The sequence below is a fragment of the Sturnus vulgaris genome, chromosome 26 (genome assembly GCF_052056855.1).
Source record: "Sturnus vulgaris isolate bStuVul1 chromosome 26, bStuVul1.hap1, whole genome shotgun sequence".
Classification (NCBI taxonomy): domain Eukaryota; kingdom Metazoa; phylum Chordata; class Aves; order Passeriformes; family Sturnidae; genus Sturnus; species Sturnus vulgaris.
The window spans coordinates 2,562,824-2,578,704 of NC_142268.1; the positions used below are offsets into that span (position 1 = coordinate 2,562,824).

Below are 15,881 nucleotides of genomic sequence, written 5' to 3' on the forward strand. Positions count from 1 at the left end.
AAATGCTGCGTTTCGAAGAGCCGCGCTGCTCCGTGGGGCTCACAAGGATGGGGTGGGCGAGGAAGGGGCTCCCAAGGGCGGGGTGGGATGGGATGGGATGGGATGGGATGGGATGGGATGGGATGGGATGGGGTGGGGTGGGGTGGGGTGGGGCGGGGCGGGGCGGGGGCGGGGCTCCTATTCCTTCACCGGCCCCTTTAAGAGCCGGTTCCCATGACGTCACGCCCACGGCTACTTTGTAGCGAGGGGAGGGCGGGGTCTGTTAAAGAGACAGCGGCACCAGGTAACGGGGGTCCCGGGCCGGGGGCTGCGAGGGGGGAAAGGAGAGGCTGTGTCCGGGCTCCTGCTCTCGGATGCGGTCGCCCAGCATCCCCCCGAGGCTCTTAGTACCTCCTCGTCCCCACCCCACCCGGGGCTATCCCCGTGTTCCCATCGTAGCCCCGAACTGAAACCATGTCCCCTCTGGACTGTCAGCATCATCCCTTCGAGCTGTCCCCAAAGCCCCCCTGGGTTGTCTGTGTCTCCCCCGGGCTGTCCCCACGTCTTCCCGGCCCGTCCACCTCCCGGTGACTCTGCACCCTGCCCAAAGCGGGGCTCTGTGCGGCCGAACCGGGTTGGAGGGTGCCGGGAGCTGCCGGTCCGGCAGTTGCCGGGGTCGCGGGGTCCCTCGAGCTCCCGGTTGCAGTGATGCGGCGTGTTTGTCCTCGTGAGATGAGAGAGCAGATTCCCACGCGAATCTCCCGGGAGAATCCAGAGATTCTGTGGTTGTTTTGTTCCGAAAAAAGCCGCCTCACCCGCGGGGCTGGGGTTCCCCCGGACCAGCAGTTCCGCAGCACCCTCCGGTTCCAGCGGATGGGGACACTCAGACACCTCTGTCTCCCCGTGTCACCCCCACCCCGGCAGCTGCTTCTTTCTCTCCGTGTCACCCCATCTGACCCCGGTGCATCCCCAGAGGAATCTTGCCCCCGGACCCACTCGTGTCCGGCCCCGCAGGCCGATTAGGCGGATTTCCCAGCCGGGATCCTAATCCCGCTGCCCCGTGTCTGCTTATCCCGCCTGCGCCCGGGACCCGGCTTAGCCCCGGGCGCGGGCGGGTGGCGACGAGCGCGGGCCGGCGGGTGAGTGTTTGTCCCCCGATCCCGGGGAAAAAAAAGAGGGGCAAGTCGGGGGTGGTGGTGTCCCAGGCTCGCAGTGGCCGGGAAGAGGCCCCGGAGCTCGGTTCTCCCGGGGCGCGGGGTGGGTTGTGTCGCCGCTGCCACCGGGCTCGTCACTGAGCCGCCTTGGCAGAGCTTTGCTGCCGGGCCCCGGAGCTGCTGGCCCCGCTCCAGGGGTGGGTGAATTCCCAGAACTGGCAGAGACGCGGCTGCTACCCGCGGGATTTGGGTGTCAGAACTCGCGCCTCGAGTCCACTGCACCGGAACAATTCCGCTCCTGGGCTGATGAGAGCCCCACCTACATCCCTCTTACGGAGAAACTGAGGCACGGGCAGGTCTCAACGTTCCCCAGGCTGCGCAGCTCGCCCGGAACTACTCCTGGGGTGCCGCACTGCTCCCTGTGCCCGGCGTGGGCAGTGAATAGTGCTCCTGGCCCCTGGACAGAGCTCGTGCCCAATTCTGGTGTTTTTACTTTAGGAAAGAATGTGATTTAGCTCCGGAAAGGAGCTTTGCTGCAGGAATGCGGTCCGGCTCCTGCCGGCCCCGGAGCTCAGCCCTGTGCCCGGCACTGTGCCCGGGGTGTGATAAGCCCCGAAGCAGAAGGAAGTGAGAGCCCAGCCGTTGTCCTCAGCTTGGGGCTGCCCCCGCTACTCTCAACCGCAGCTGGAGCCGAGCGGGGCCCGCGATGGCTGTGGGCACCCAGCTGGGGCTGCTGCTCTGGAAGAACTTCACGTACCGCCGGCGGCAGCGGGTGAGTGGGCGATTGGGGTGAGGCTACCCAGAGCCGCTGGTTCCTGGCACAGGGGCAGGCAGAGCCCCGGACACTGATGGGAACCGAGACCCCCACCAACCTTGCGTCTCCCCCAGATCCAGCTGACTATCGAGATCCTGTGGCCCCTCTTCCTCTTCCTTATCTTGATCTCAGTGCGGCGATCCCACCCGCCCTTCAAGCAGCATGAATGTGAGTGTCCCCCGCAGGACCCCCTGAGCCAGCTAAGACCCCTCTGTGTGCCCCTGTGCGGGAGCCCTTCGGGGTGACACCTGGGGGACAAACACGGGAGGTGGTCACAGGGTGGGGGCTCACTGTCATCTCCCTGGTCGGGTGTGTGTGGGGTGCAGGGGGTCCTGCACTGCCCCGCTGAACCTGCCTCCCTCTCCCTCAGGCCACTTTCCCAACAAGGCGCTGCCCTCGGCGGGGACCCTGCCCTGGCTGCAGGGCATCATCTGCAACATGAACAACCCCTGCTTCCGGCACCCCACGGCAGGAGAGGCCCCTGGCGTGGTGGGCAACTTCGATGGCTCCATGTGAGCAGCGGGACTGGGGAGCTGCGGGTCAGAGCGGGGGGCCTGGGCCAGGGCCAGGGTCTCATTGCCCACCCCATATCCCGTGTCACAGCCTCTCCCGCCTGCTGACCGAAGCCCGGCAGGTCCTGCTCCGCGGCCACGGGCAGCGGCTCCTGAGCAGCTTCTCCCGGCTCCTGCCCGCCCTGCGCCGGCTCCGGGACAGTGGCAGTCAGCGGAGGGGTGAGCACCGGGGGCGGGGAGTGCCGGGGCAGCGAGACCCCTTGTCTGACCCCTGCTCCCCCAGCTCTGCCGGTGAGGGAATACTTGAGAGAGGACGAGACCTTCTCCCGGTTCCTGCGGACCAACATATCTCTGTCCCCGGCGCTGGTGGATGAGCTGATGGGGGCTCGGCTCAGCCCCCGCATCGTGAGTATCGGCGCGGCACCCGCAACCAGCGCCCACTCCCGCTGACCGCACCATGACCACCCTCTCCTTCCAGTTCTCCCTGGCGAGCATTCGCCTCCCGCTAAAGGCCCTGGTCTGCAACGCCTCGGTCCTGGGGGGCTTCCTGGTGGGCGGTGACTCCGACTCCACCCAGAGCCTGCAGCAAGAACTCTGCGCACTGCCCAGCTCCCAGCTCCGTGCCATGGAGGGCTCCTTCCTCTCCCAAATGGATTTCCCACGACTCCTGACGGTGAGCCCCCAGCGCGGTCGGCTGCTGGAAGGTGCCGAGGCACTCAGGCCTCCCCAGCAGGGCTGTGACTCTCTTCTCATGCCCCCCTGTAGGAGCAGCTGAGCTCAGACTTGGGAGGAATCACTGGCACCGTGGAAGCTTTGGGCAGCTTCCTGCGGGATGCAGCATCCCTGATGGAGGAGGTACACTCCTCACTCCTCTGCCCCCTACCCACCTCCTCCGGGTCCCTGGGTCCCCTTGACCCCCAATTCCCCTCTCCACTCTCATCCCGCTCTCCCCAGGTCTCCTCCATGACCAGCCTGGCCAAGCTGCGTCAGGAGCTTATGGGGCTGAGGGCCCCCAACACCAGCACGGGTGCCTTCACAGCCCTGTCACGCATTGCCTGTGGACACCCTGAGGGCGGGGGGCTCAGGATCCCCTCCCTCAACTGGTACGAGGACAATGATGTCAAAGCCTTCCTGGACCGTAACAGCTCTGAGCAGAGACCCGTGGCCTCAGGCAGCACCAGTGAGTTGGGGGATGTGGGAGGCTCAGCCAGGGGCTGTGGGGGCAGTGGGAGCTCGTGGTGAGGGCTCAGCTCTGCACCCCCAGGTCCCTTCTGCCGGGAGCTGCTCCACAGCCTGGAGTCCAGCCCCCTCTCACAGATCTTCTGGCGGGGGATCAAGCCCCTCTTTGTGGGGAAGATCCTGTACACGCCACCTGGGCCCGGCCCCGACAGTGTCATGGCTGAGGTGAGTGGGGGCTGCGGGAGGCCTGGAAGGGTTTGGGGGGGGGGGGTCTCATCCCGGACCTGCCTCACCTCCCTCACGCAGGTGAATCGGACCTTCCGGGAGCTGGCAGTGCTGGGGGAGCTGGGGGGTGCCTGGCAGGAGCTGGGACCCCGAATCTACACCCTCCTCAACAGCAGCCTGGAGATGCAGGTGCTCCAGGTGTGTGACCCCCAGACTCCTCCCATTAGGAACAGGTTTGCTGTGGGGTGCAAGATGGGGTGTGCTGGGGTGCAGCTGCCAGGAGAGGGGTGCGATGCAGCTGGAGCAGGCTGGGCTGCATGGCCTCCCGGATCCTGGTGCTTTTCAGGACTTGCTGCTGGCCCCGAGTACAGCCCAGCTGCTGAATGGGTTTCTCAATGGCACTTCCTGGAAGCTACCAGAGTTGGTCACATTCCTGGTGGGGCCAGAGGGGGGACCAGACCTCACCTGGCGCCAGGTGTACGCTGATGTGGATGCAGTCTTGAGCACGCTGTCACAGTTCATGGAGGTGTGTGTCACCCCACTGTGGGCGAGCTGGCCCCTTGCACTATCCGTGCCCTCTGAGCCCTACCTGCCTCTCACAGTGTGTCTGCCTGGACAAGATCGAGGCAGTGGCCACCGAGGAGCAGCTGGTATCCAGGGCCCTGGAGCTGCTGGAGGAGCAGCAGTTTTGGGCAGCAGTGGTCTTCCAGCCCCCCATCAATGCCTCAGCCCCCGGACTTCCACCCCACGTCCGCTACAAGATCCGCATGGACATTGATGACGTCACGAGGACCAACAAGATCAAGGACAGGTTGGGGGATGCCCGCCCTGTCAGTCTCCGTGGCCAGCCAAGCAGTCTGTGCTCGTTGCCAGGGGATCCCTGGTTCCAGCACTGTGCTCTGCCCGCAGGTTTTGGGACCCAGGCCCTGCAGCTGATCCCTTCAGTGACTTGCGTTATGTCTGGGGGGGCTTCATCTACATTCAGGACCTGGTGGAGCAGGCGGTGGTGCGGGTGCAGACTGGGGCTGCCCCACGGACAGGGGTTTATGTCCAGCAGATGCCCTACCCCTGCTATGTGGATGATGTGTAAGTGGGCAGGGCCAGCCCTGGAGCCTGGGACTGTTGAGTGACCCCCCTGCTGCCATGGGGGACACATCCAAGCATCCTGCACCGAGGAGGTGGCACAGGGCCGGTCGTGCCCTGGTGTCCCTGGCCCAAGAGTGGCCCAGAAGTGTTGAGCTAAGGGAGGAATGTCTGGTGGTATCTCCCCAGGTTCTTGAGGGTCCTGAACCGCTCACTGCCTCTCTTCATGACGCTGGCCTGGATCTACTCAGTGGCCATGATCATCAAAGGGGTGGTGCACGAGAAGGAGACACGTCTCAAGGAGACCATGAAGACCATGGGGCTGAGCAGTGGGATCCTCTGGCTCAGCTGGTTCCTCAGCAGCTTCATCCCCTTCCTCCTCAGCTCTGCTCTCCTTGTCCTCATCCTCAAGGCAGGTTGCAGGTCTCAAGGGACAGTGTGGGTGACACAGGGCACATCAGGGCTGGGTGCCAGCATGGGGGGCTCCACAGGCTCCAACCTGCCTCCATCCACAGCTGGGAAACATCCTGCCCTACAGCGACCCAGCAGTCATCTTCCTCTTCCTTGGCACCTTCTCGGTGGCCACCATCAGCCAGTGCTTCCTCATCAGCACCTTCTTCCCCCGTGCCAACCTGGCCTCGGCGTGTGGTGGCATCATTTACTTCTCGCTGTACCTGCCCTATGTGCTGTGTGTCGCCTGGCGCGACTACATCACCTTCCCAATCCGTGTCCTTGTGGTGAGCGCCCAGAGCTGCCCCTCTGCAATGTCCCTGGTGCTCTGAGTGAGGGGCTTTGGGCTGCACCCCCTGGGCCAATCTTAGCCCACACTGCTGTTCTCACCGTTCTCAGAGCTTGCTGTCCCCCGTGGCCTTCGGCTTTGGCTGCGATTATTTCTCCCTCTACGAGGAGCAGGGAGTGGGCATCCAGTGGCACAACCTGGCTGCCAGCCCCGTGCCAGGAGACCCGTACAGCTTTGCTGTGGCCATGGCGCTGCTGCTGCTGGATGCTTTCCTCTATGGCCTGGCCACCTGGTACCTCGAGGGTGTCTTCCCAGGTGAGTGCAGCTCCCCTGACCCCCAGCTGCCACTCAGCCCCGGCTCTACTCAGCCTCTTCTGCTGCAGGTCAGTATGGGATCCCCAAGCCCTGGAATTTCCCCTTCCTGAAGAGCTACTGGTTTGGAGAGTCATCCTCATCTGGGATGTACCACACCAGTCCCCACACAGCACCCCAAGGTGAGTCCCTGCCCACCCTGGAGCTGTGTGGAGCCCTCCAGCCCAGGCCTTGCTCCCCAGTGGAAGGCCCTGTGCCCCATAGCGAGGGGTCCTGCCCCCAGCAAGGGGTCCTGGCTGGGGATGTGACCCCTTGGTGGCCTCCAGTGCTGGTGGAAGAGCCGCCTGTGGAACTCCAGCCCGGCGTCTCCATCCGCAACCTGGTGAAGGTCTATGGCAGCAATGGCCGTGCAGCTGTCAACGGGCTGAGCCTGGACTTCTACGAGGGGCAAATCACGTCCTTCCTGGGCCACAACGGCGCTGGAAAGACCACCACCATGTGAGCCACAGAGGGGCTGCATGGCCATGGCTGGGGACAGGAGCTGAGCCTGACCCTGTCCCCAAGCCCTGCTGCTCCTGTGCTCCATGTCCACTTTCCTCACCACTTCCAGGTCCATCCTGACTGGCCTCCTGCCCCCCACCTCGGGCACTGCCTATATCCTGGGCTGGGACATCCGCTCTGATATCGACAGCATCCGCAAATCCATGGGGATGTGTCCCCAGCACAACGTGCTCTTCGACATGTAGGCAGGGGTGGGGAGGTGTGGGGAGTGATGCAGAGCTGTCCCCCTCAATCCCTGTGTCCCTCACCCTGCCTTTCCCCCTGTCCCCACAGCCTGACAGTGGAGGAGCACGTCTGGTTCTACGGGAGGCTGAAGGGGCTCTCGGAGCAGCAGGTGCAGGAGGAGATGGAGCAGCTGCTCCAGGACACGGGGCTGCCCCACAAGCGCCGGGAGCAGACCAGGAACCTCTCGGGTGCGTGTGGGGGTCAGGCTGGGTGCCTGAGTGGAGCTCGGTGGCTCTGAGCCCTCCCCAACGCTGTCCCTCTGCAGGTGGGATGCAGCGGAAGCTCTCGGTGGCCATTGCCTTCGTGGGTGGCTCCCGAGTGGTCATCCTGGACGAGCCCACGGCTGGTGTCGACCCCTTCTCCCGCCGCAGCATCTGGGAGCTGCTGCTCAAGTACCGCAAAGGTCAGGGCTGGGGGTCCCCCACTTCACCCTCTGAGCCCCCCAGCCTGGGGCGAGCAGGGGGATGTGCTGATGGGGGTCTGGCAAGGGGATCTGGGATCAAGATCGTTCCTGGTCCCCAGGCCGCACCATCATCCTGTCCACCCACTACATGGACGAGGCAGAGCTGTTGGGGGACCGCACTGCCATCATCTCACAGGGCCGGCTCTGCTGCTGTGGGTCCCCCCTCTTCCTCAAGGCCAGGCTTGGCACCGGGTACCACCTCACCCTGGTCAAGCGGGAGAGGAGCGGGACAGGCGGCAACACTGGCACTGTCCCCGGTGTCACCAAAAAGGTGGGTCCCTGATGCTCATTCCCCCAAAGAGAATCCAGTGTCTCTATCCTGGGTATTGGGGAGCACTGGGGGCCAGGTCCTGCAGTGGGGTGCCAGGCTCCAGCCACCCTTTCCTGCAGGATGGCAGTGACTCAGAGCACAGCAGTGACACAGGCCTGGGCAGCGAGCGGGGCAGTGATGCCAGCAGCGTGGGTGAGCCTTTTGTCCCCTCACAGTGCCACCCCCAGCTGCTCCCCATACACCCCCCATCAGCCAGGGAGGCTGGGGGTGCCCAGCCCTGCACCTGGCCCCTCTCCTCCTTTCACTGGAGGTACAGAAGGGGATCTCCATCCCCTCCATCTCCCCTGGGGACCCTCAGGCTGGGATACTGGGCACATGGAGCTGTGGCCAGCTGCACCAGCCAGTGGCTCCTGCCCAGGGTTTCCAGCCCTCCCCATCCTTCCAGATGTGGCCCAGCTGTCAGCACTGATCCAGAAGCTGGTCCCTGGCTCCCGGCTGGTGGAGGACATTGGGCACGAGGTGCTCTTCGTCCTGCCCTACAGCGGGGCCAAGGACGGGGCCTTTGGGGAGCTGTTCCGTGAGCTGGATGCACACCTGGGGGAACTGGGGGTCTCCAGCTATGGCATCTCTGACACCACCCTGGAAGAGGTACCCCGGGGGGCTGTGGTTAAGGGGTTCCTGGGGAAGCCAGGGGGTTTCCCTCACTGGGCTGTGGGTGCTGGTGTGTGTTTAACACCAGCCCTCCCACACCCCCAGATCTTCCTGAAGGTGGCCGAGGACACAGTGCTGGGCACTGACACCACAGGTAAAACCCCTCAGTCCTGGCTGGAGCTGAGCTCTGGGGTACAGTGGGGCTGGGGAGGTGCTCAGCAGCCCAGAGCAGAGGGGTATGGGGTGTCACCAGCACCCTGCCAGCACTGGGGGCCCTGCTGGGAGCGCCTGTGGATGCAGAGAGCTGTCACAGCCTGTGGCCTTGGTCCTGCCCTGACACCTTGTTCTCATTTTGTCAGGCACCATGAAAGGAGCAGTCCCTGGCGAGATGGGGGATGGGGATGTGGCCGATGGAGAGATGGGTAAGGATGGGGGAGGTGGAACCCCTGAGTGCTCCCCACCTCCAGCCCCTGGGCTGGGGCAATGACACATGTCCATCCGGCCAGCTGTCCATCCAAGCAGGCATTCTTTCAGGCACATGTCCCTTCAAGCAGGGGGATACTGAGGGACCCTCGTGCAGCATAGCTACCTCCCAGTTTTGGGATGTACCCAGAGTAAAGATCTGGGATGAGGATGGGTTTGGGGAGCTCAGCTCTGTGCAGGAGTTGGGATGGGGTATGAAATCCCAGAGGGCATATCCAGCCTCCTTATCCTGGAGGGAGAACTAGTGTGGGGACAGCTGCGGGAGTCTAGGGGGGGTGTGTGATGGTTTGGGGCACCAGCTGTGCCCTGGGTGGGTGCTGACCCCCGCGTGGCTGTAACCCCTCTCTCCTCTCCTTTACATTGAGCCAAAGGAGCCCGACGAGGTAGGAGCTGGGGGCTGTTTGGGGGCGGCTGGGGGCTCCTGCATGCAGCATCCCATCCTTGCTGGAGCAGGGGGATCCCTCATTCCCCCGTATCCCTCCTGGCACCTACCCCTTGCCAAACCCGTTTCTGTCCCGGCAGCGGAGGAGCCTCGGGAGACAGATCTGCTGCGGGGGGCTGCGGGACAGGCCTGCGGCAGGGTGCGGGGCTGGGAACTCACCTGCCGCCAGCTCCGCGCTCTCTTCACCAAGAGGATGCTCCACGCTCGGCGCAGCACCCGCGGCTTCTTGGCGCAGGTGGGGCCGCGGGGAGGAGATGGGGCAGGGTACGGGGCAGGGTGGGGCAGAGCCAACCCTGATCCCCCCCGGCCTCCTCAGATCGTCCTCCCCGCCGTGTTCGTCTGCATCGCGCTGCTCTTCAGCCTCATCGTGCCGCCCTTTGGGAAGTACCCGCCCCTGCAGCTCCAGCCCTGGATGTACGGGAAGCAGTTCACCTTTTTCAGGTGTGTCTCCAGCCCTCTGCCCGCCGTGTCCCTCGTCCCCCACTGCCACCAGCTCACTCCTGTGTCTCCCGGCAGCAATGACGCCCCGGGAGACCCCGACACAGCCCGGCTGCTGGACGCGCTCCTGGCTGAGCCCGGCTTCGGCACCAAGTGCATGAAGGAAGAGGGGAAGGCGTGAGTGTCCGTGGGACGAGAGCTGGAGCAGCTCTGCCACCTGGTGTGATGCAGTGGCACCCCCAACATCCCCATGGTGGGTCCCGGTGCCCCTGGCTCACACCAGGCTGGTAATGCGACTCTCTGTCTCTCTCCCCGGGTTCCCAGGACAGGGCTGTGCCCACCAGCTTCCCACCCCGACGGCTTCTCAGCCCCCTCTGCCCCCCCATCCCTGCTGGAAGTGCTGCGGCGTGGGAACTGGACACGGGCTGAGCCATCCCCCCCGTGTCAGTGCAGTGGGCCAGGGGCACACAGGATGCTGCCAGAGTGTCCTGAGGGGGCCGGGGGGCTCCCACCACCCCAGGTAACCCCTAGCCTAGCAGGGGCAGCCCCAGGGCTCCATCACTGCTGGCTGTGGGGGCAGGTGATGCTCCGGGGATGCCACAGGGCTGGGTGTCCATCCAGCCCATCTGTCCATCCCACAGGTGCAGAGAGGCACAGGGGACATCCTTCAGAACCTGACAGGCAGGAATATCTCTGACTACCTGGTGAAGACCTATCCCCAGATCATCCGTCAGGAGTGAGTACTGGGGCTGGAAACACCGGGGACACTGCAGGGGCACTGTGGGGACACCAAGGGAACACCCCAGGGACATATGGGGGAAGGGGACTCTGCTGGGGACATGTTGCTGGGTGGGCAGGTGCTGCCCTAATGTCCCCTCGGGGGGTTTCCTCTCTCCTCTGTCTCCCCCTACCTCATTTCTTTTAGGCTGAGGAACAAGAAGTGGGTGAATGAGCAGAGGTGAGTTGGGCAGGGGCTGGGGCCTGGCACAGCCAGGGATGGAGGGAGTCAGAAAATCTTTGGTGGGCTTGGGGAGAGCCTGAGTGGTCCCTGGGCAGAGCAATCATCCAGGTGCCTTCAGCCTTCCACTGTGTGTCCCTTACTGTGGCATCTGAGTGAGTGGAGGGTTGAGTTTGCACAAGAATGGCAGTGGGGAATGGGTGGCAGCTCTCATAGGATTGTGGAATTGTACAATCTCCTGGGGTGGAAGGGATCTAGGAGGATCCTCAAGCCCAGTTCCTGGCATGCTGGCAGTGGGAGTCTCCCCAGCAAGTTTGGGAGCCGCATTTCTCCTGCAGGTACGGTGGCTTCTCCCTGGGCGCTGGCAGCTCCCAGGCTCTGCCGTCGGCAGCAGAGGTGGATCAGGCAGTGCTGGAGCTCCGGGTGCTGCTCAACATCACCCCGGTACAGCTGGACACAGCCCCTGGCTCAGCTCTGGTGTCCCAGTGCTGGGAGACCCCTCCTCACCCTGTGTTCCTGCACCCAGGGCAGCCCCTCGGATCGGCTCCTGGCCAACCTCAGCCGCTTCATTGAAGGTTTGGATGCCCGCAGGAATATCAAGGTGTGCCCAGATCTGGGGGTCTCTCAGGGGCGAGAGCTGGGGGACAGCAGGGATGTGACGGTGGTGTCCCCTCAAGGGGTGGAGCAGCCCAAGAAGGACTGAGAGTGGCTGGGGCTGGAGGGGAGCAGGAGGCGGCTGGGGAGTGGGGGATGCTGCTGGTGGGAGAGGGGCTGCAGGCACAGCCAGGGGCAGTTCCAGGTTGGGCTGGGCGCTCTGAGCTGCCTGGCCCTCTCCATGCTGCAGGTGTGGTTCAACAACAAGGGCTGGCATGCCATGGTCTCCTTCCTCAATGTGGCCAGCAATGGGCTGCTGCGAGCCCGGCTGCCCCCCGGCACCGACCCTGCACGCTTTGGCATCACGGCCACCAACCACCCCCTGAACCTCACCAAGGAGCAGCTCTCTGAGGCCGCCCTGTGAGTGCTGGGCATGGGGGTCCCGCAGCCCCCTCGGGCCCCTGCTGAGCTCTCCCCTCCTCGGCAGGATGGCCACCTCTGTGGACGTACTGGTCTCCATCTGCGTGATCTTCGCCATGTCCTTCGTCCCAGCCAGCTTTGTTGTCTTCCTCATTGAGGAGCGAGTCAGCAAGGCCAAGCACCTTCAGTTTGTCAGCGGGATGAAGCCCATCACCTACTGGCTGGGCAACTTTGCCTGGGACATGGTGGGAATGGGGATGGGGACAGTGGCCAATCTCAAGGGGTCTGTCCCACCCCTGGCCCCTTTCCTGACTTTTCCATCCCCACAGTGCAACTACCTGGTCCCTGCGCTGCTGGTCATCTTCATCTTCCTCTGCTTCCAGCAGGAATCCTACGTGTCCTCGGCCAACCTGCCCTCCCTGGTGCTGCTGCTGCTGCTCTACGGGTGACGGGGCAGCAGAGCCCAGCAGGGGCGAGGGGGTTGGGGGGCTGGGGGCAGCTGGGGTGAGGGGGTTGTGGTTCTTGGAAGGGTGAGTGCTGTCTCAAGCCCCCCAGGTCAGGAGGTGTACCTCAGCCAGCCCCTGCCTCTCCCCCTGCAGATGGTCCATCACCCCTCTGATGTACCCAGCCTCCTTCCTCTTCAGCATCCCCAGCACCGCCTATGTGGCCCTGACCTGCATCAACCTCTTCATCGGCATCAACGGCAGTGTTGCCACCTTTGTGCTGGAGCTCTTTGTGGACCAGGTGAGCCTTGAGATGCCCTGGACCCCCCTGTCCCTTCCCTACAGGGCCAGTGCCAGCTCCCCCACCCTTGTCCTTGCTGCCCCATCAGAACCTCAATGACATCAACCGTGTCCTGAAGAAGGTTTTCCTCATCTTCCCCCACTTCTGCTTGGGCCGAGGCCTCATTGACATGGTGAAGAACCAGGCAATGGCTGATGCCTTTGAGAGGTTTGGTGAGTGTCAGGGCTCCTCACCCTCCCCACAGCCCAGCACAGGGGTCCCTTATTCCTACAGCCTCTCTCGCTGCTTGCAGGGGACAAGCGCTTTGTGTCCCCCCTCTCCTGGGACCTGGCAGGGAAGAACATGTTTGCCATGGCCATCGAGGGCATCATCTTCTTCTTCTTCACCCTCCTGCTGCAGTACCACCGCTTCTTCCTGTGCCTGGGGTGAGTACTGGCCAAGGGTACAGAATCACCAGTTTGGAAGAGACCTTTAAGATCACTGAGTCCTCAACTAACACCTCAGCTAAACCATAGCACCGAGTGCCACATCCAGGGAAGGTGCCTCCACCACCTCTCCAGGCGGATGATTCCAGTACTTTATCACTGTTCCAGTAAAAAACTTTTTCCTAATATCCAACCTAAATTTCCCTTGGTGCAGCTTAATACTGTGTCTTCTCATTCTGTCAGTTGTTGCCTGGGAAAAGAGACCAACCCCCATCTGACTAGACTGAACTGAACTAGAATCACATTTCAGGGAGTTGTAGAGAGTGATAAGGTCACCTCTGAGTCTCCTTTTCTCCAGACTAAACAACCCCAGCTCCCCCAGTCGTTCCTCGCAGGGCTTGTGTTTCAAGCCCTTTAGCAGCCTCGATGTCTCCTCTGAACGTGCTCAAGCATCTCAACATCTTTCCTAAACTGAGGGACCCAGAACTGGACACAGTACCCTGGGGGTGCTCAAGAGGCTGGACAGCCCTGGATGTGCCCTTGCCACTGTTTCCACAGGCCAAGGGCTCTGGAGCTGCCCTCGCTGGGGGATGAGGACCGGGATGTGGCCAGGGAGCGGGCGAGGGTGGGCAGCATCACCCCACATGGCCACCTCCTGCTGCTGAAGGACCTGACCAAGGTGGGTGTGTGGGGCTGGACCCTGCTGTGAGCTCCAGCCCAGCCAGAACCCCTGGCCCCACTGGCAGTGACAGGAGGGAGCACCCAGTGCCACCTCTCCTCCATGCAGGTGTACCGGCGCAGGAAGGCTCCGGCTGTGGACCGGCTCTGCGTGGCCATCCCCCCCGGGGAGGTGAGGGACAGATGGACAGACAGACAGCTCTGTGGGTAGGACCAGGGCTGCCAGTGACCCTGCTCTGCTCCCACAGTGCTTTGGCCTCCTGGGGGTGAACGGTGCTGGGAAAACATCCACCTTCAAGATGCTGACAGGGGACACAGAGGTGACGCTGGGAGAGGCCTGGTTGAAGGGGCACAGGTGGGTGAATGCAGGGACCCACTGGCTCAGATCCCTCGCCATGTTCACACATCACCTATGCCATCATCTCTGTCCCCACCCTGTGCTCTTTCTGGCCCTTTTCCCTGCAGCTTCTTGTCCCTATTCCCACAGTATCCCTGGCATACGTTCCCAACTCACAGCATGCTCACCTCTCCCTGCCCCATGCTCACCTGTCCCCATCCTGCAGCGTGCTCACCGACCTCCAGTCTGTCCATCAGCACATGGGTTACTGTCCCCAGTTTGATGCCATCACAGACCTGCTGACGGGGCGGGAGCACCTGGAGTTCTACAGCCGCCTGCGTGGGATCCCAGAGGAGGAGACCCCCAGGGTAGGGCCTGTACCCTGTCCTCCCCACCTCATGGGGAGCCCCCACACTCACCCCCTGTGTCTCTCACAGGTGGCTCAGTGGGGCATCACTGCTCTGGGGCTGGGCCCACATGCGGACCGGCCGGCGGGCAAGTACAGCGGGGGCAACAAACGCAAGCTCTCCACGGCCATCGCCCTCCTCGGCTGCCCCCCTGTCGTCTTCCTGGTGAGGGGGGCATTGAGAAGCCCCATGGCAGCACCAGGGTCCTGCACAGGCTGACCCTGGGCCGGGACCATTGCAGGATGAGCCCACAACGGGGATGGATCCACAAGCCCGGAGGTTCCTGTGGGAGCGCATCCTTGGCGTTATCCGGGACGGGCGGTCCGTGGTGCTCACGTCCCACAGGTGAGTCCCCACAAAGGGGAGCACCTCTCTGCCCCCATAACCCCCCTACAGGGGAGCACCTCCCTGCCTATGGGAGCCCCCAGAGGGGAGTATCCCCCTGCCCTGGGGGGCTCACACGTGCCCCCCCAGCATGGAGGAGTGTGAGGCGCTCTGCACCAGGATGGCCATCATGGTCAATGGCCGGTTCCGCTGCCTGGGCAGCGTCCAGCACCTCAAGAACAGGTACTGGGTAGCGGGGCTAAGGGGGTCTCCTGAGGGTGGTGGCCGTGGCCAGTCCTCACAGCAGTGTCCCCTCTCCCTGCAGGTTTGGGGATGGGTACACGGTGGTGGTGCGGGTGGGGGGTCCTGGCCCAGCGGCGGTGCAGACCCTGCTGCAGCAGCACTTCCCCGGCATTGTGCTGCGGGAGCAGCACGGGGGGCTGCTGCAGTACCACCTGCCTGCCCGTGTCACCTCCCTGGCTACCGTCTTCAGCCTTCTGGCCACCCACCGTGGCCCCTGCCACATAGAGGACTACTCCGTGTCCCAGACCACACTGGACCAGGTGACAGGGGAGGCAGGTGTGAGGGCAGGGTAGCCCTGTCCCATGGTGCTGTCTCTCACTATGCCGTTCCTGCAGGTCTTCATGCACTTTGCCCAGGACCAGAGCGATGGGGACACCGTGGAGGTCACAGCCGCAGGGCAGGATGCAGCCCCCAGCCCCGGGAGGAGGCTGAGCACGTTCCTGGAGGACGACAGCTACCAGGAGAGCGCTGTCTGAGTGCGCCATGGTGTCCCATGGAGCCCCACAGACCCCTCCCCGGTTGTCACCACAGCACGAGCCAGGGTCACAGGGCTTTGGGGTGCTGTAGACCCCTAGAACTGCACAGAAGAGATTTGGGCCCATCCTGCCCACTGGCATGGTGTCACCGTCCCACGGGGCAGCGGGTGCTGGGGAGGGTCAGAGTGCCAGGACAGGGCTGGCCCTGGCTCCATGCTGTGGGGTTGATGCCCTGTTGGGGGCTGAGCTGGATGGGGGGTCTGGGGCTGGCCTTGGGACCCCGCTACTCCCCAGCGGAGCCGAGCTTGCTGTAACAGAGCAATTCAATAAAAACCCGCGGTACTGCCGGGGGGCTCGATTGCCCTCGCCACAACACGACTGCAGTGAGGGACAGGGCGGGAGCACAGCGGGACAGGGGCAGCAGAGTGGCCCTGACACAGGCGAACATCACAGAGCCGCGCCTGGGGCTCCCCCGACCTGGCGGGGGGCTGGAACGCCCCGTGCTGCGTCTCGGGGCGACAAAAGGATCCTCACGGCGACGAGGTTTGAGACCGCGCCGGGAAAAAAATATGGAACGCTTCACGAATTTGCGTGTCATCCTTGCGCAGGGGCCATGCTAATCTTCTCTGTATCGTTCCAATTTTAGTATATGTGCTGCCGAAGCGAGCACGAACTTATCTCTAC

The 15,881-nt window shown here is 63.6% G+C and overlaps 1 protein-coding gene and 1 non-coding gene across 3 annotated transcripts; one reads left to right on the forward strand and one right to left on the reverse strand.

The window, feature by feature from the left end:
- The first annotated feature begins 239 nt into the window (after window positions 1-239).
- On the forward strand, window positions 240-15,570 carry ABCA7 (ATP binding cassette subfamily A member 7). 2 transcript variants are annotated; one of them, XM_088179239.1, is made up of 51 exons: window positions 240-283; window positions 1,632-1,905; window positions 2,022-2,115; window positions 2,318-2,459; window positions 2,551-2,678; window positions 2,743-2,864; window positions 2,938-3,132; window positions 3,225-3,314; window positions 3,414-3,639; window positions 3,724-3,863; window positions 3,945-4,061; window positions 4,210-4,389; window positions 4,466-4,674; window positions 4,773-4,949; window positions 5,136-5,358; window positions 5,462-5,683; window positions 5,796-6,000; window positions 6,069-6,179; window positions 6,324-6,495; window positions 6,608-6,739; window positions 6,832-6,971; window positions 7,049-7,186; window positions 7,306-7,517; window positions 7,637-7,709; window positions 7,963-8,165; window positions 8,274-8,322; window positions 8,528-8,590; window positions 9,017-9,034; window positions 9,174-9,328; window positions 9,410-9,534; window positions 9,610-9,708; window positions 9,856-10,051; window positions 10,173-10,267; window positions 10,457-10,489; window positions 10,828-10,933; window positions 11,016-11,090; window positions 11,334-11,503; window positions 11,571-11,748; window positions 11,833-11,948; window positions 12,103-12,247; window positions 12,336-12,459; window positions 12,540-12,672; window positions 13,231-13,351; window positions 13,460-13,522; window positions 13,599-13,705; window positions 13,914-14,055; window positions 14,125-14,259; window positions 14,336-14,439; window positions 14,569-14,661; window positions 14,744-14,981; window positions 15,057-15,570. In XM_088179239.1, the coding sequence occupies exons 2-51, from the start codon at window positions 1,840-1,842 to the stop codon at window positions 15,195-15,197; spliced, it is 6,741 nt and encodes a 2,246-aa protein (XP_088035365.1). In that variant the 5' UTR covers window positions 240-283; window positions 1,632-1,839; the 3' UTR covers window positions 15,198-15,570. The 2 variants fall into 2 exon arrangements, with proteins under 2 accessions (XP_088035365.1, XP_088035366.1); XM_088179240.1 differs by lacking the exons at window positions 240-283; window positions 9,017-9,034 and having other exon boundaries at window positions 1,318-1,905.
- A 190-nt stretch (window positions 15,571-15,760) lies between these two features.
- On the reverse strand, window positions 15,761-15,867 carry LOC148221200 (U6 spliceosomal RNA). Its single transcript, XR_015808550.1, has one exon. It is a non-coding gene; the product is annotated as a U6 spliceosomal RNA (small nuclear RNA).
- Window positions 15,868-15,881: the final 14 nt, after the last annotated feature.